General features: G+C 50.9%; 2 protein-coding genes across 2 annotated transcripts; one reads left to right on the top strand and one right to left on the bottom strand.

Annotated features, from left to right (window-relative positions):
- Nucleotides 1–2627: 2627 nt before the first annotated feature.
- Nucleotides 2628–6544, top strand: LOC119097914 (uncharacterized). Its single transcript, XM_037220859.1, has 2 exons — nucleotides 2628–2869; nucleotides 3271–6544. Exon 2 carries the CDS (start codon nucleotides 3369–3371, stop codon nucleotides 6000–6002), a length of 2634 nt encoding a protein of 877 aa, XP_037076754.1. The 5' UTR covers nucleotides 2628–2869; nucleotides 3271–3368; the 3' UTR covers nucleotides 6003–6544.
- Nucleotides 6545–13343: 6799 nt separating this feature from the next.
- Nucleotides 13344–17271, bottom strand: LOC119098325 (uncharacterized). Its single transcript, XM_037221246.1, has 6 exons — nucleotides 17208–17271; nucleotides 16652–16794; nucleotides 15170–15278; nucleotides 14214–14662; nucleotides 13715–13835; nucleotides 13344–13513 (listed from the first exon to the last, which is right to left on the bottom strand). Exons 1-6 carry the CDS (start codon nucleotides 17239–17241, stop codon nucleotides 13344–13346), a joined length of 1026 nt encoding a protein of 341 aa, XP_037077141.1. The 5' UTR covers nucleotides 17242–17271.
- Nucleotides 17272–18529: the final 1258 nt, after the last annotated feature.

Genomic DNA, 18529 nt, shown 5'->3' with positions numbered 1-18529 from the left:
TAATTTTCGGGTGATATAGAGTTCTCTGTCCTTTAAGCCCGCGTTTAACCTTGAAGGGTGACCTTGAGAGGTCAGGACTTTTGGCGGACGCTAGCTCTTTCCGTGGTGAATGTTCGGATGTTTTTTAGTTAAAAATCGGCCGGTAATTTTTGGGTGATATGGAGTTCCCGTCATTTGAGCCCACGTTTGACCTTGAAGGGTAACCTTAAGGGATCAGGACTTTTTGACGCGCGCTAGCTCTTTCCGTGATGAATGTTCTGCTGTTTGTTAGTTAAAAATCGTCCGGCGATTATTGGGTGACACGAAGTCCCCCATCCTTTGAGCCCGCCTTTGAACTTGAAGGGTGACCTAGAGAGGTCAGGACTTTTTGACGGACGCTAGCTCTTTCTGTGATGAATGTTCTGCTGTTCGTTAGTTAAAAATTGACCGGTAATTTTTTGGGTGATATGGAGTTTCCCGGCTTTTGAGCCCGTGCGACCTTGAAGGGTGACTTTGACAGGTAAAGACTTTTTGACGGATGCTAGTTTTTTCTGTGTTGAATGTTCTGACATTTGCAAGTTGAAAATCGGCCGGTAATTTTTGGGTGATATCGAGTTCCCCGCCCTTTGACCCAGCTTTTGACCGGGAAGGTCACATGATATTGCAAAACAAGGGTCATTTTTGGTGTTCTCACGACACAATTGACCTTGAAGCGATTTTTCAAGGAAATGGGAACTTGTCGCTGTAAAAATCGCTGAATAAATCGCTAACTTCACATACATTGTTTCAGCTACATACCATACACACTCACTCGAATATCCACTAGCCTAGTTACTAAATTACGGTTGCTGGGCTTTACATACCACTGCACACGGTAGTGTCTATGTGATTTAACCAAAGTAGCTTTCCTGATTATCAAAAAACGGAATAACATCCAGTAATGTTATGGTGGAAAACTGTGCTTAAACCTGACGGCAGGAGGAGAAGGGGGGGGGGGGGACTAAACCGCCATGGACCGCCGCCCCCTCCCGGCCGCCTCGGCCGTACAATTGCTTAACACATACAAATATTTGCTTGCGAACTTTTGCGCACATACTTCTGTCATGCAAATTTTGTAATTACCGTACATTTGCTTACAAACAATGGTGTACGTACTTTATGCACGCGTGTTTTTCCATGTAGTTTCGCGCTAAAACCACATGCGTGCCGTTTAAATTGCGGAAGGAAGGAACGAATTGTCAGGTGCAGCAGCTCTCTCGGTGGTGTTATGCTACACAAGAGATAACCTCCGTGGAAAATTCACGGTGAAGCAAAGCTCTCTCAGCGGTCCGCACTGTCTTGTTCTTTCATTGCTTAGTCCTAAACCACCGCAACTCGACTCGCCGGCAGCATTCTGCGGCCGTCAGCCACGGGTCGGCTTCACGACCGCCGTGGCAGAAGTCAGGTCAGAGTCAGAGCGCCTGCACCACCTCCGAAGTCAGGTTAGAGTCAGAGCGCCTGCACCACCTCCGAAGTCAGGTCAGAGTCAGAGCGCCTGCACCACCTCCGAAGTCAGGTTAGAGTCAGAGCGCCTGCACCACCTTCGAAGTCAGGTCAGAGTCAGAGCGCCTGCACCACCTCCGAAGTCAGGTCTTTGTGCGGGGTAAGACTCCCTAGCGACGATGTGAGGTTCGCTAGCGACGATGCAAGAGGGTCGTTGCATTTGTTTGCGGCTCGGCGATATTTTTGCTTCGTTGTGATGATGCAACTGGGTGTTTTTCCGCGCGCGCCATGGCCCGGATGATAGTAACCAGTTTCTCGTCTTTGCATCGCCCATGACAAATATATTTTGCAGGTGTCCAAATGCTGGTAGTACATTGAATCGGTGATAATTTGCCCCTGCACCCCTTTCACACACTCATGCTCATGCCAGCTTGGTGGCACCGGCATAAGATTATGAGATGAATGACCAGTGGACCTAAATCCGAACCCGATTCTGGCCGAACCTGAAAAGATTCTGGAATCAGATTTTGCTTCGTCGCAGGCGAGCACATAAATGATATTGATCCCTTGAGAGTAGTATGCGTCAATTAATAGGTTTGCGAAACACTCATACACATCTTGCTGAGACAATAAGCGTCGCTACATTACAGCTGAACCCAGAGTCCTTTTCCGGTGAAGGCTTCCTGCGGTGGAAATCCTTTCCCGACCTTCAGCGCCATATCCCAGTGCCTATAACCACGCAGCCAACACGGTTTGTTTCCAATCACCTACAAAACTAGAGCACAGCCCACACAGAAAGAGTGAATGCGGTTCTGGTCGGGCTTGGATTCAGTGGTTTGTTGATGCACGTGGATTAGTACATTTATGGTATTATTGTCTCGTTATTGGTACCGTGCTGGTGATGGTGCTTTATTGGTATTGGGTGGTATCATTCGTTTCGATAACGACTTGAATCCGAAATATCCAGAAAGCCAGGTCTCCTTTCTTCTGGTTATTCTACGAGGAGTACGCTAATAGTGCTGTCTTATCTATTTGAGTTAGTACATTGGTGAAATGCCCCATTATAGAAGGAGCCCTCGCCTGAAAGTTGCGTGCACAGACTGACGATAAATATGTCAGGCGAGGCATAAGCGGCATAAGTGGTCAGTGCTTATTTGTGGAGAGAATGAGGATTTCTTTTGCATCTCGCAGATCTCTTGCGTCGATCTGAACGGTGCACATAGGCTTAAAGACAACATGAGCTTAGAAAAAATGCGTGAGGGCTAGCCACCTAGCCTTGTAGGCTAACCACTAATCACAGCTGTATTGACCCTTGCACCGAAATGCAAGTTGAATGCAAAGCATCGGCGGTCAGCACCATGAGTAGTCATAGAAGACATTTCCCACATGATCAAGAAGCGTACTTGAGGTAGGTTGCCACCACCAAGAAAACAAAATCTACATACGGAAGGGACTCATTTGATCTGAAGCCATGAATCATGAAAACCATTTTTACAGTTTTACTCGCAGCGTGCGTTACACATGGGTTCGATAGAGACAGCGGTACGTCACAAGCTGTCAAAGAGCATGATACGCATTTTTTGAGACGGGATCATGTGAATGCAGATAAAAGAAGGGATGAAGCGTATTCCGTTTACAATGATGGCCATGCAACTTCTCCTATCTATAACTTCAGTAAAATTGCGCAATTACTGCGCAGCCGTGGTTATGACATCTTCGAACCCATCGATGACATGCCCGTGGTAATTTTCGAGCAGGACATTGCTATATCGGCCAAATATGTCCTCCCCGAACTCTTGGATGTTGCAGAGCGCAGCGCATCATCAAACATCATCCACAGTATTTGGCGCAACAAACATGGCAATACTGTTATATACTACTTTTACGATGAGGCAAGTGGACCCGATATGCCGCTATTCGAGCAGGCAACACGCGCATGGTCGTCATCCACCTGCATTCGGTTCGAGAAGATCGGCTACAACAGCTGTAATGATCTTGTGAAAAAACCTTCCTTCTGTGTTGGTAACTTCGGCGGCTGTTGGTCATTTGTCGGTAAAACCCACTGGGGCGGTGCGAAGACCGGAAAGGGTAAGCCTCAACGAATATCGGTGGCAAGTAACTGTGAGCTGGATGCTTGCATACATGAGTTTGGCCACGGTCTGGGATTTCAGCACCAGCAGAGTCGGCCAGATAGAGATAAATCCATCTCAGTCAACTGGGAGAACTTCAAAATAACAAATACGAAGAGCTGGGAGAAGACTTTGCGTGGTACGTGGACACAAGGGTTGCGGTGCGACAGCAAGCAAGTTATGAATATTCCAACGCCATATGACTTCCTCTCTGTTGAACAGTATGGAACATTTTCGTTTGTAGACGACGACATCCGTCCCACATTTGTCACCAAGGACGTGAGGAGCCAATGGATGGTGGATTATCATAGGTCGCGGGGCATGGGACCATCGCACTATGATCTGTATATGTTAAACTCTGCGTATAAATGCCTAGATATTTGGAAGAAAAGTTGTTCTAAAAATGGCCAAATCGCTCCAAAATGTGCGAACTACGGATTCATAACTAAACAGTGTACATGCAATTGTCCTGCAGGTTTTACAGGACCTACTTGCAAGAATTCCACCGGGCCAAGATTTCCGTTGCTGGAGAAGGCCAAGTGCTTTCTAGAATGGCATTACCCGGGAATCATAGACCTAGCCAACATGGACTTAGATTTCGCTCAACGATCTTACGCCAACATGAATTTTAATTACATGCAGTTCTGTACCATCATCATCGACACGCTTAAAGCCAAGACAAGACCTATCATCAGGCTTGACCCAAGTGTCCTGATGGTGCAAAGGAGAAAGCTCATTGAGCTCCTTCATAGAAACGAGTTTGTGACCCACGTTCTTCCTCAACTATACATTTTTGACTGCAGATTATTCTTTAAGCTGTTCTGGACCAGCGACAGCAGCAACCGCTTACGCACCGAATGCTTCTCGTCCATATTTAATGTCGGTACCAAAGTTACAAAACGTAAAATGCTCTCCTTGCGTTCCAAAACTCGAGCGCTATCCATGTACCTGAATGTTGTATACAAATGGTCTCAGCCTTCTATCGATTTCCTTGAAGCGGCCATAAAGCTGAAGCTGCAGGTCGTGTTTACGGATGTCCCACAGAAGATTCTGCGCGTGGGCAGGACGTACATAGAGGGTCCGCCATCATCCGAGGGCCCAACGTACCTGCCACCGACCATTCCGATCGAGCTTCGCTTGGAAACCACGACACCCAACATCTTTGGCCTACCGGTACCGATGATGTTTCGTGGCGATGAGAATCCGCGACTGTCTTTTATAGGCTGGACAATGATTGCAATCGGCATCCTGATCTTTGCCTTCTTATTCGGCGTGTGTGTCAGCGAGCAGCTTCATGTGAAGGAGCTGCTCAAGGCGGCAGACCGGCGGGCGGCGCTCAACGAGAGCCTGCTGTCGTCCGGCTGGGTCAAGCTCAGGGGTGTCGACGTGGACGACGAGGTCAGGAAAGAGAGAGAAGAGCGGAGAGCCAGATCCAACTGGCTCGTGCGGTTGTTTGGACTGGATGATACCAGTTCGGACAGCTCTGACTCGGAGGACGGGGAGACGAAACGTGAGCTGGCGAAGGAGCAGGCTCAGAGAGACAGAGAGGATGCCAGCAGCGACACTGACTCAGAGGACGAGGCAAAAAGAAAATGGAGGTCGACAAAAAGAAAAGAGGAAAGTGACACAGAAAAGCCAGACGGCTCGAATAACGAGAGGAAATACAGAATTAACATTTTCAAACGAAACAAGGAGGAACATGAAAAGGAAAAAAGGAGCTTTTGGGGGCGAAAAAAGGCAGAAGAACCGGTTCCAAAGAGAAGGAAGAGCCTCTTTCCGACACCACTCGCTGGTGTTCACCAAAATGAAAAGACCCAAAGCGACAAGCGTGGGAAACGAAAAGAAGAAAGCGAGGCGGAATCATCCGATGCATCGGACGGATCGAATGACGAGAGAAAGCGCAGAAGGGGCATTTTCAAACGAGACAACGAGGAAAGTAAAGAAGAAAAGAGAAGCTTTTGGGGTCGGCAAAGGCCAGAGGAGCCGGCTCCAAAGAGAAGGAAGAGCCTCTTTCCGACACCACTCGCTGGCGTTCACCAAAATGAAAAGACCCAAAGCGACAAGCGTGGGAAACGAAAAGAAGAAAGCGAGGCGGAATCATCCGATGCATCGGACGGATCAGATGACGAGAGAAAGCACAGAAGGAGCATTTTCAAACGAGACAACAAGGAAAGTAAAGAGGAAAAGAGAAGCTTTTGGGGTCGGAAAAGGCCAGAGGAGCCGGGTCCAAAGAGAAGGAAGAGCATTTTTCCGGTGTCATACGCTGGTGTTCACCAAGGTGAAATGTCCCAAAACGACAAGCGTGGGAAACAAAAGGAAGAAAATGAGCCGGAATCATCCGACGATTCAAATAGTGAGACGAAGCAAAAAAGATTTTGGAGACGAAAAACGTCGGATGAGGAACTTTCATAGAGAAGGAAGAGCATATTTGCAGCGGCCGTTGCTAGCGCCCACTAAGATAATGTGTGATACCGTGGAAGAAAGCGAACAAAGAAAGTTTTTTGGGACAAAAATGTCTCTGACTTTTCAAACAAAACGAAGGCTAGTGCGAAAGGTAGCGGCAAACCTAGGCTATGCCTTTGAACATGTGTTTAAGATACGTCAGCCTGAAGCCCATGTACGGCGCAGGCGAACCGTGCGCAGCATCCTTGAAATATGTGATATCATTGGGAAGGGCTAGACGGACAGCATAGGAAATGTGCTCATAGCAGATGTGGTGAACGTCTGTTGTCGGACCAATCGCATCCCGCAATGATGCGCAACACGCTTTTCCCTATGTGATCCGACTCGATTGTTTTGTGTATATATATGAACTTAGTGAGCTGCCTTGTTTAACATGGCATACACCTTGTGCCATAGATAAACGATCCAGCATGCGTTGGCGCTGTGCACACCAATCACAAAGTCATCCACGGCTGTTTTACTGGCTTGCAGCTGATGATTTAGACACCAAAGTTCGCCAGAAATAAACCATGACCTATGCGTGCGACTGTGGGCCTATTGATGACCACCTGGCGAAACAAGCCTAAGGCACCAAACGTCCATCCGGGCTTTAATTTTGGACCGCGTAGACCAACCGAAACACCGCGAAGAGATATTTGGATCCTACTGCGCTTGAGTGACCTAGCTGATCACCTGGGTATTGGGCATGCGCCATCTTTAAAGCCGGATAAACGTCTGATGTGTGTCCAAGAACATTGTACGTCAGGTTTGATGTGACGCTTGTGGCGAGACAAAATGAAGCGTGCATTTACGCTTCGCTGATAATTATCAAGAAGCGGCCCACTGGCACGCCATTTGATGATCTTATGTATGTCAGCCATCCAGGCGCGTCGCTAACCAACCATTTGCACAATAGCTTTCTACGCAGAGGCAAAGGCAGGGGCTGACAAAACAGTATCTGAAACTCTACCATAAACACCTTCCAAAGACCGGCAGCTGGCCCACTCTGCCTGGCGCCTTTTCATTCAGCACCATCTATCGGTACCCCATTCAATCACCATACCGCTACTATATGGTAGCGACAGGGTCAGAACTAGCATCAGTATCAGTATCAGTATGCTGGAAACCATCCACGTGGTGGCTATAACGGTTTCAGGTCAAGGCCGTTTTCAAGTTACATACAGGTGCAGTATAACTAGGCACACACAACAGGTATATAACAAAATGACACGGACAAAGGTACAATAAAATTGTACGAGCAATGGCGAAAGAACTGAAACAGATCAATCAATGGGCAGTGGCCAGTGGTCAGTGGTAAAAATTACACCACGTATGGCGGTCTAAAACGTGCTGAGTGTTGTGGCATCACAGACGCACGATGGCAGGCGGCTCCAGGCAGTTGCAGCTCGATACAAAAATGCCCTTTGCGCAGGAAGTTTTGTAGGAAGTTTTGTTTGATGTTGTTGATTGTTTTGTTTGTTTAGTGTAAAGTTTTGAGCCGCGCCGCTAGTCCGGGGCCGGCAGTTGCAAGAGCAGAATAGCTGTGTCTTCTCCCCTTTCCTTTTATCTTTCTTTTGTATACCTGCCTGATGATGATGGGCGCTGAAATTTCGTACTCCCAGGCTAGGACCTCAGGTAAGGAGTTTCGGGGATCTGATTTTGCCGAAGACTTGATTTACCTGCAATATGAAGTTAGCATCGAATTTGGGCCACTAAATATCTCGCTTGACAACGCCTGTGATAAAGAAATGCATGAAACGACATGTCAAAATGTAAAATTACTGGAGGGCGTTTCGATTTCGAGGTTGGCTGTTTAAAATGAAAGCAATGAATGGTTCTTTCCCGTCCCTTAGGTGAAACAATCGTTTTCTCTGACTGCGCAAGACGTTAGGTAATATCAGACGCACTAACTTAGCATGAAAGCATTCCAACCGAACTTACTCTTGACCTGATCGCTTGTTCTGCTTACCCTGCAATGGTGCTGAGGAAGCGATTGTACTGCATTATTTGTCCTGCTTTGGAGGCATTTCAGAAAATGGTTTGTTGACAAGCTCAGCAATAGAGTTAGGCATATGCACTTAATTTCACCTGAGGCATTAAGTGCCTATTTGAACTGGCCCAGGCTAATCCAGCTTGCGTTGCAATTCGGAAGTCAGGCAGAGCACAGATTTCCAAGCATTCGCACGTCCGGTTAACCACGAACTAAGTGAACTGAGAGTGTAATGACAGCCTCATCTAAAATGCTTCTATCTTAGGGTTGGGTTTTTAATTTTCTATCGAGGTGCTGGTCTGAAGGAGCATGAGTCGAAGAGGCATGTAACATCTTGTCTCTGGCGCTATCAATACAATACTTTTCAATGGTTGCGTTAATTTTGCTCAGGTAGTTCATCATTTATGTCTTGCAGATATTGTTGAAAAAGGCTTAATCACCTGAGCTTTTTCTGGCCACGCGCGATCGATCGTACGTTTCGTTCAACTTTCCACGGTAAATTCATCACGCTTGCCGAGGTAAATCAGTAGATGATACAAGGGAAAGGACATAGGAACCTGCATCTGGACTTGGACCTCCGACATTACCAAACCACCGATCCTAATCCGGCGATGCTCAAGCCTTTTTCATTATTACAGCCTGATCTTCCAGCCTGGTGTACTCGGCTTGACTCTGCCACTGGAAGTCGAACAACACTATGGTGATAATGCGACATGCCCGTTGAACTTTCTGAAAGATTTTTCCTCCTTGCCTTCGATCGGAGCCAGAAACCCACCGATCAGTGGTCATGTATGTCCGTTGTAAAACAGTGTACCTACATGGAACAACCCACCTGTATAGATGGAGGGCATAAATAAAGCAATCATTTGCATACATTTTAGGCCAAGATGCGCGCATAATTGTGTGATATCAAACTGAAAAGCTCGGAGCAAGGGGCTTGCTTAGGTCACCAATGACAGTTTTGATCCATTCTACGTCAAGCTGTTCTACGCAAATCCATTCTGTCCTACGTCAACACTGAGAATGCCCATTCCTCCTTCCTCACAACCAAAAGTGCGCGGGGATAATTAAGAAATTCTGAAGACCTCTGGCAACTTGACCCCGCATCAATGACATGCACGCCATGAGTGCACAAAGAAATGAAACATCGCTTTCGGTCATAACGTTGCGGCACAACCTGTGCGAAATCGCACAGGTTGTGAGGCTGTGACAATAACCACTACCATATGCGGCCACAATACAATACAACCCAGCTACAATCCAGACTAATCCAGCTACAGCCCAGGCTAATTGAAAGTGCGAAGGTGAAGCATTTACATTCGTACGCATCTCCTTGAGTGAGGACATTACTATCGCAGTTAACTGCTGCCTCGTTCTAGAGAAAAATGAAAACGAAAAGCTTAGTACGGCTTAAAACGTCGAGTTCTAACATCGAAACCAATGTTTGCTTAATTAAGTCGTTTAACCAATAATTCATGGTAAACTGAAGGCCACTTAGGTCAGAAAGAACTCCAAACTCATAGTGCCCACTAACAGACAACAGTTATTTGTTGCCCGACCATTGCTATCGTGGCCACAATAATAAACAGTGTCTAGGAGGTGCCGAGGTTTATGCGGCCTCTCTTCCCCAGTTGGTGAGGGGAGAGTTGACTCAAACCAAGCAGCCCGATACTAGTTATCAGTATGAAATTCCAGCAATTCCAGGATATAACGAGATGGAAGTGGGATGTGGTATCCTTATATGCTATCTATCTCTCTCTTTCTTATACTGTATATCTCTCTCTTTCTCTTTCCCTCCTTCTCTCTCTCTCTCTCTCTCTCTCTCTCTCTCTCTCTCTCTCTCTCTCTCTCTCTCTCTCTCTCTCTCTCTCTCTCTCTCTCTCCTCTCTCTCTCTCTCTCTCTCTCTCTCTCTCTCCTCTCTCTCTCCATCGCCCTCTCTCTCTACACCACATGGCTGCGTTACTTCATCCCTTTTTGCAGACACTCCTATGACATGGCCCTTCCTACCGACACATGGATGTATACCCCCGCAGTCGGTGGAGCTGTCCAGGGCACCAGAAACATTTGGACAAATTGGATTTTCGTTAGGCGTTTTGATCATATTAAAGTTGACATGAAGACATCAATTTTAAAATCTCAGCCTGTCCTTTAGATTTGCTGTTAAACGTCCTCAAATCCCTCTATAGCGCCTTGTTTCCTCTCCTCGTGTCTATTTGCTTGTCCCTCTGCCGGCCTCCCGCGTCTAAAAAACGCACCAAAATGGCTGGCTTCGTGTTGTACGCATTCTTATCCAGTTTAAATTCGGCTTCACACGTTCCGCTGCGCGAGACGGGCCGGGTGGTTAGGCGGCCGGCTCGATGTCTGTTCTAGGGCCTTAGGCTCGATGGAGTCTTGCGCCAAACGGCCGGTGGTTGGCGGCCGGCTCGGTGCAGTCACTCGTCAATGTCGCGCAGGGTGATGTCCTAAAGCATCGGCGCATAACAAGGCGCACCCGGATAACGCGCCCCATTGACACAACGGCAAGAAAGCGCGTCGACCAAACAGCATTCGGCCAAATGCATTCGCTAAAGAAGATATTCGGCTAGATACATTCCTGTTATTGTCAGGATTCCGATCGCTCCGACCCGTGCCGAAAACTAACCACTATGTAACCGAACACGACCACAATGCCATGTAAGTTTCCAGGTGATTAACATTTTATGTTTTTATATATGGAAGTCATAACATTCGTGTGATTACATTTTCAAAAGCTGAAAACGCGGACTCCGAAGGGGGCATGTATATTGCGAAGATGAATTCATGGATCGGGATCGATTTCTATTCTTGGACTTGCGATCCTCGCGTTGAAAACGCTGGAATAAACCGCGTTTTCTGTCCGTCAAGTGAAATGGCTGTCGTTTTCTGTGTTCGCTGCGTATCGCAAACATTTTGCTTTTGCTCTCAACATAAAAAACTTATGCGTGTATATATTTAGACATATTGTGGATCCTGCTCTGGTACAACACAGACCTAACGGCATGACAGCACAGAGGGCTAGACAAACGCGATAAGGGTCTAGATCGGTTCTAAAATTTTAATAATGCGTCAACGGGAATTGATTAAACTAAGAGCTCGAAAAGCAGTCAATAGGTAAATAAGGGAGAACATCATGTAGATCTTGACGTAAGCTGCCGGGATTTCACAATGAAGCAAACCTGATGATCGCTAGTCCAAACAGAAGCAGCAGCAAACGTTGAGGAGGAACTGAACCACTCGTCGACTGAAAATGATTTCGTGTTTGCTATTCAGATACCGCCATACTGCCACCATGCTAAACAGCTGTGACAATAACCACTACCGTGTGCGGCGCCTTCCAGCACATGCAATCATTTGGCAGATTCTGCCTTGGATCCATATTATAAATTGCACTTCGAATACGTAGCATCAGCTTACAGTGAGAACTCTTCCACATGCCTCGGCGTCATTTCCTGGACCGATTACGATTCCCTCTCACGCTCCAGGATCCGTGCTGCTCAGACATCAGCAAAAGACGACGTCATCTTTCGCCGAACCCCGCCGTTGAAGCCCATCTCCGGGCGTCGCCTCTCCGTCCGGCACCTCTCGCTGTCGGCCCCCGTCTCCACGCCCGTCGTTCGCCGCCGGGGATCGTCGGTCGTCACGGGTCGCGAGCCGGCTGGCCAGCCGATCCAGCTCGGGGCGTACGCACAGCCCAGACGAGTCGAGCCCGCTCAGCTCCACTCCTGGCGGCGTCGCTACGAAGCTGACCGCGCGCTGCTCGGCGTCGTCGTGCACCATCGTCTCGCGCGCGTGCCGCTCAGCCAGGCGACTGACGCCGCCGTGCAGAAGCTGAGCTGATTTCGCCGGGAGATAGATGGCGCGATAGTCGGGGTTCAGCGGAGGCAGGCTCCCAAGTCGAGCGGCAGTGGGCCGCGGCCGCGACGCCGGCGCCGTCTGCAGCGAGGCGACGCGGCCGGCCGACTGCTGCTGCGGAGAGCGGGCCCGCCTCAGCGCCACCGGTGAACCGCCGTCGTCGCTGCTGCTGTCGCTCTCACTGGTGGTCAGGGACGGCAGGCTGTGGCCGCGTCCCCGGCTCCGGCTCCTGCTCCGGCTCCGGATCTGGCTCCGGCTCCGGCTCACCGCCTCAGGACGCCGGCCATCCGCGGAGGCCGCCGCGCCGAAGACAGCGAGTGGCGACGGCGTGCGCGCGGGCCGGCGCGACGCTGCGGGCACGGCTGGCAGTCGCATCTGAGGTCGCACCAGCGGCCGCGCGCCGACCAGCTGGGCCTCCAAGTCCAAGCCCTCACCACTGCCGCTCCGCCCGACGGGAGTGACACTGCTGTCGTCGACAGGCCGGCAGCCTCTGTTCGGACCGAAGTCCTCGTCGCTCGACGACAGGCCGTTGGCAGAGTCGGCCCCCGAGGACTCCGAGCCAGAGTCCGAGTCCGTCTCAAACAGCGGCCGCGTTGTGCCTACCGGCTCGAGCCGGCTCTTATCAGTTTTCGCCCCATCTTTGGACGAAGGTTTGGTCCGCGAAATATCCCCTTCGACTGAGTAATCGAGGCCGGTGCTGGGATGAGCGTCGTGCCGTTCGCGGCTCAGTTCACTGATAGCACGGTTGGATGCATTGCTTGAATGTACCGCGTCCCGTGCCAGCTCCTGTTCACTCTCTGAGTCGTCTAACGCAGTAGCAGAGCTGGAGTCAGGCTCGTCTCTTGCCTGGCCTTGTTCGCTGCTGAAATGAAGTGGAGGGTTATTGGGGCGCACTGTATTCCGCACTCTGTCGTACTTTCTGTCTTGCTCACTGTTGTAATGGTCAGAGTCGCTGGCGGACTGTGTCCAGCTCCGTACCTGGTCCTGGCCACCATTCTGCTCACTGTCAGAATGGTTGGAGGCGCGCTTTAACTGTGCCATGTCCCTTCCGAAGGCTAGTTCACTCTCCTCTTCACTATGAGAAGAGTGATCTGAGAAGCCTCCAGAAGTGAGCTCGGCCTCCGCCTGAGCCTGTCCACTTTCAGAATGGCGGTGGGCTGGCAGGGATTTCTGCTGTCCGCTGTCGGCGCCGCTGATGCCAGACGACGCTCTCTCAGCATCCCGCGGCTCTTTTCTGTCGTTTAGGGCATCCCGGCCTGACGATTTTTGAGCAGGAGCTGGCGGCTGGTCACGCTGAAGCGGGCGATGTGTCCGGGCTACGACTGCCTCGGTGCAGGGGCGCACCGCCTCGGCGAAGACGCCGCTGCCACGAATGCTGCCTCTGCTCGACCCGCTGGCGGTGTCGTCCGAGTCATCGCCCGTGTGCGCCGAGATCTGCTCACTCATGTCCTCAATCAGCTGGTGGCGAGGTGGTTGGAGCTGGTTGAGAGGCCAGCTCGTCGTCGTCGTCGTACCACACGTCCGACAGAGACAGGGACAGCTGTGCGCTCGACTCAGGCTCAAGCTCGGCTGGCGTGACGCCGACGCCGGATCCGACCTTGACCGCCATCTGACCGCTAGCTGACGACGCCGAGGCCGACCCGCCGCTCGGTCGTCGACAGGAACCCTCACTGTCTGCGTCGTCGTCGAAAGACTGCGCCCTTCTGTCGTCGTCCCCGTCCGAGCTGGACAGGGAGCCAGGCCTTCCAGTGTACCGCAGCTCCGCCGGCGTGGACTCGGGGCCACTCTGGACCGGCTGCGCTGCGCGCTCCGCCGACCTACCCAGCTCGCTGGCAGCCTGTCGCATCTCCACACTCTCCTCAGAGCTAACCGGCGCCTGTGGCGCGCGTGAGAGGTACATCTCCTCACACAGCCTGCGCGGGTTGATGAGGATCTCGACGCTCTGACGGCGGGCGGTGGGAGGGGTCGGCACCAGGTCCGCAGGCGTTGCTCGGCGGCCGGAGGGCGGAGAGTCACGCCCTGAGGGCGGCCGGCGTCTTCTCTCGGGCGGCGCCCCATCCGACCGCCGCCGTCCACTGCCGCCACTGTCAGCGGCGCGGCGCCGACCCACCGCACGGGCCGGGACGCCGGTGTCGCCCGGCCGCATCTCCCACGCTTCCACGTCGCCCGACTGCAGGGTCTCTTCCTCGTCCTTAACTATGTTACGGCCTTCCTGGCTAGTCTCGTCTTGCAAGCTTTTAAAACTTCCCTGTCTGTCATCATCTCGCACGCTTACGAAGCTTCCTCGCCTGTCCCCGGCCCGCACGCTTCCGAAGCTCACCCGTGAGCTGCCCCGGCTCTGGTCAGCTTCAGAGAGCTGCTGGCTGCCCTCCTCCAGGCTGAGGAAGCTCTCCTGCCTATATCGCCTTCGCCCGCCATCCGGCCGGTCGCCCGAGCCCTGGGCGCTGCTGATGCTCCCGAAGCTCTGGCCGCGCTCGTCCGACTCCCGCACGCTGCGGAAGCTGTCGCGGCCGTCGCCGTCCTCGCGGGCGCTGTGGAAGCTCGCCTTCTGGCGTGAGCGGGCGCTGCCGTAGCTGTGGCCGCCGAAGCTGCGCTGCGAGCGTCGGCCACGCCCCACCCCCAGCTCGGCCAGCTCGTGCTGGAAGCCGGCGTTGTCCAGGCCGCCCTCCAGGCTGCGCACGCACTCGTCGTGGGGCACCACGGCCAGGTCAACAATGCCACGCCCCAGGTGCGACTTGCGGTAGCCGTAAAGCGTGTACACCAGCATGCCTGGAAGCGGACAAAAAGGGCATCACGCAGGTCTTAAATCACTAACGGCCCGGACATTGCCGTGAGACTGCAATGTTTTATGACTCGGTTTAAGGAACTGTTGGTTGACGCGTAGACAACGTGCTGCAATATAGGGTGAACGGTTACCGAAGGTTTGTCATAATGTATGTGTCGCTGACTCTCTCCGCTCTTATTCATGGTGTTGCTCGCCCACTTCGTTTGTTTTACAAATCATTCTGACAACAGACTTGGAATATACATGTTGGCATGTGTGGAAACTTGTTCCAATAAAATGCAATGCCAATGTCAAAGTAGCGTATGGATCGCGCTGGCTGTAAGTGTCTCAGTGTTTTTTTTTTGTCTGACAACCACAGGTAGCACCGCCTTCACACATGGCCTCTGCGTGGGAACGCGTCTGTTTAGGCCCGGACCAAGGTGAATAAGACATATACTTCTGCTCTACACAGACGGTTGGTATAGTTCCTGCACCACCGCTGGGATGCCCACCTAAGAATGTCCAGATGAACAGCCGGTACCAGGCCCACTGGTGCAGCTGGTACATCAGGTAGCTGGAGAAGCCCATTACGACGCTGGTGCCCACCTGCACGGCCACCACCTGCCGGCCAGATCCCCGGCCGAGGTCAGCCGAGGTCAGGGCTCAGGTCACGCTGACAGTTGCCACCAGATTACGCGCCGACTCAGAGGCTAGGTCGATGGCGGTGGCACACAGAACACACCAGATTACGTGCCGACTCAGAGGCTAAGTCGATAGCGGTGGCACACAGAACACACTAGAATTGGCAGCGATTGATGTAGGTTTGTGGCGTGGGCGTCGTGGATTCATGCAGCTCTCATCGCATTATCCTGTACAGTACATCTATATCCGTATATTTGCGCATACATGCCTTCGTCGTTTATATCCATATATGCTACCTTCGCGCGCGCATTCGTCAAGGACTAAGAAAGTCCCAGAAAGTCAGGGGAGTTGGAACGATTTTGCATCCAGTTTTAGCGGTGCAACGCGATGCCTAACATGACAGTCACTTCTTCTTTCATTCTTACTTCCCTCACTTCCCTCCCTTTTTCACTTTCCTTCCCCTCTCCCTTCGCACTCTTCTCTGACGCGCCATCTTTCATCTTTCCTTGTTTGTCCACAGGGAATTCAGTACAGTATCCTATTTGCAAAAATGTCATCCCCGGCAAAGGAAGACTCATCGTTTTATCACAAAACTTTACCGTAGATGCTTTGACGCAATTTATCCAAGCGACGGAAACCACGCTTTTGCGCATTCCACTTACGAGAGGGTGGACGCAGTCAAACCATTTTTTTTCTCACGCGTTCGCGCACTACACACGCTTTGCTTTCTGCGTGGTCTTCGCCTGATTTTACCCACCGCGATCATAGGCGCCCTTTAGATCATATGCAGGACCGACCAGTTTGTGAAACCAGCTGCCAGTTTAATAATATAATATGAACTGTGTTCTGTATACTTCATACCTACATTCACAGTTGCAGTGTTGGTTTTAATGCCACCTATGTATCGGCTTTTGAACTAGTTTCGCTTTCGCTTTTGAGGTTCCCTACTGCCATATCTACATCATGGCCCTTAAGGCTAAACAAAGGTTACCATTAACGCTGTTGCTCATAGGTATGGCGTGCACGATTCATTTTTAACCAACAAACAGCGCTGGATGAACTAACCGCTAATTTCCTATATAAATACAAATATATATATATATATATAATATATTATTAATTTATTGGTATATGCATATATGCACCACACACACCCACACACACCAAACACACACACACCCACACACACACACACACACACACACACACACCACACACACATATTGTAATGTATAGATGCATCACACACACACACACACACATATATATATATATATATATATAGATATATATATATATATATTATATATATATATGTAGATATAGACCTGTTTCGGCGTGTGCGTGCTCACCCTGACGTCGAGCTGGTGCCTGTTGATGGCCAGCTGGAGGAACATGAGCACCACGCCAGAGAGGATGCCCTGCAGCGCCGACTGCACCTGCCGCTTCTCGCTGAGCCGGTTGGTCATGATCACCAGCGCCGGAGAGACGAAAACTGCGGTTGGCAGCGGCGCGGCGTCAGTTGTCACTGTAACCCCTCCCGACGCCGAGCCGCTCTAACCCCGCCAGCCCGCACACCATGACAGTCGGGAGACCGGGAGCCGCCGTCTCTGAGTCTGCTGCACGCGTGTACAGGGCACCACAGCGGGTATCGTTTGAACGTTCGCCCGACGGTTGGTCCGCACGCTCTGGTCTGGTACAGCAACCCTGAAGTCTGATAGTGAGCGGCCTTGCAATCCAAACCACCTCGCTTTGCTGGCGCGTCTGTCTTATGGCTAACGCCGCTCCGGGTCCGATGTGTTCCACTTTACGCACAAATCCAGTCAGATGGAGAAGCCCGAGCTCGCAGATCGCAAACACACGCGCTACAGCACCGTGGGTTTCTTACGTTCTCGAGGCGCTACTCACAGTAAAGCAGCCAGGTAAACTTGAGCACAATCATCAAAGCACTCTCTCTGCTGGCATGCGATCTGGAAACAGCATCGTTGAGTTACCGGTGGAAGGAAGCATCTACGCGAAACTGATATACCACTTACATGTTATGACATAAAAGGCATGTGTGCACGTTTAACATAATGTAACGCATGAATGTGACACGTCTGATGGTGTGAGAATGGAGTCAGCACGAATATCTGATGGACTTGAAGGTTTCATAAGCCGGCAGTTTGGCCGAATATATGCATATGTATTACGTTAAATCTAAATAACTGTAAGCGAATAAAACGTCTAAGCTGGGGCCGCGGCACCGGGGGCAGGCACGCTCCCTCTAACGTCGGAGAGGAGGGGACATTTCGCCCTATCCAAACAGCATTGTTGTGGGATGAAATGGATTCTTCGTACATATTTTCACGCGGACGGGCCACTTTTCCTTAAGTTTATCATAACGAAGTTCCCTCACATCGGCAGGACTACATCGCTTCAAATACTCGTTCGATGCCACCAGGACACCAAGCGACCTTTTGGTGACATTCCCCATACGGGCCGAGCACATTCAGCGTCTTCCGGGCCTAGAGTGTAAAGCCGGATCAGGAGGTGATTGGAGCATCACTTGTCCGTAATCTATGGACAAAGAATGTTTTTTAAAGGAGAAGATGAAAATTGATATTGAACTGTAGTATTCGTGCTATAATGCAATATCCTAACAGTCGTTAGGATTGTTAGTTACCTTATTTGGACGTGTTAGGACTTGGACCAGATACCTGTTAGGTACATAGCTCCGGCGACCGGCACCTGTCCCTCAGTAACCGCCGTTATTTTCGTGCCCTGCCGTCAGTGACCTTTAGGTGTTTTCGTCACTTCCATAACCATGTTGTGGCAGTCGATTTAGAACACAAATAGATAAGGCTCTCCAATTTTTTGTGGACATTTTTTTTGTGCATTGTGCACCATGAAGTATTTCGCTTATAACTGCCTTGCATGGTAGTGTCATCATGGAATACTTTGGAAAAATTCCGGGCCTTGGGAAAAAACTGACAAAGACACAGAGCACATCTTCATTCAGCCACTCAATCTGACACGCAGCCTGAACCTGGCCACTCCGACTGACCTGGAGCCCACAACTGGCACTCCGACTGACCTGGGGCCCACACCTGGCCACTTCCAGCTGCCCGAGCCACCGCGCGGCCCCACCTGGCCACTCCACTTACCCGGAGCCCACACCTGGCCACTCCAGCTACCCGGAGTGCACACCTGGCCACCCGACTGACCTGGAGCCCACACCTGGCCACTCC

This window comes from Pollicipes pollicipes, unplaced genomic scaffold (genome assembly GCF_011947565.3).
Source record: "Pollicipes pollicipes isolate AB1234 unplaced genomic scaffold, Ppol_2.1 Scaffold_4740;HRSCAF=5597_pilon_pilon_pilon, whole genome shotgun sequence".
NCBI classification, from domain to species: Eukaryota; Metazoa; Arthropoda; class Thecostraca; order Pollicipedomorpha; family Pollicipedidae; genus Pollicipes; species Pollicipes pollicipes.
The sequence above is the reverse complement of the archived record's forward strand: the minus strand, read 5'-3'. Positions and strand labels throughout refer to the sequence as shown.

What these genes read in the sequence shown, in the direction of transcription:
- LOC119097914 (XM_037220859.1), top strand. Translation starts at nt 3,369, where the DNA reads ATGCCGCTATTCGAGCAGGCAACACGCGCATGGTCGTCATCCACCTGC.
- LOC119098325 (XM_037221246.1), bottom strand. Translation starts at nt 17,241, where the DNA reads ATGATTGTGCTCAAGTTTACCTGGCTGCTTTACT. An exon ending in GTTTACCTGGCTGCTTTACT is followed by an intron (nt 16,795 to 17,207) that starts GTGAGTAGCGCC and finishes TGCCAACCGCAG; the next exon opens with TTTTCGTCTCTCCGGCGCTG. An exon ending in GGCACCAGCTCGACGTCAGG is followed by an intron (nt 15,279 to 16,651) that starts GTGAGCACGCAC and finishes TCTGGCCGGCAG; the next exon opens with GTGGTGGCCGTGCAGGTGGG.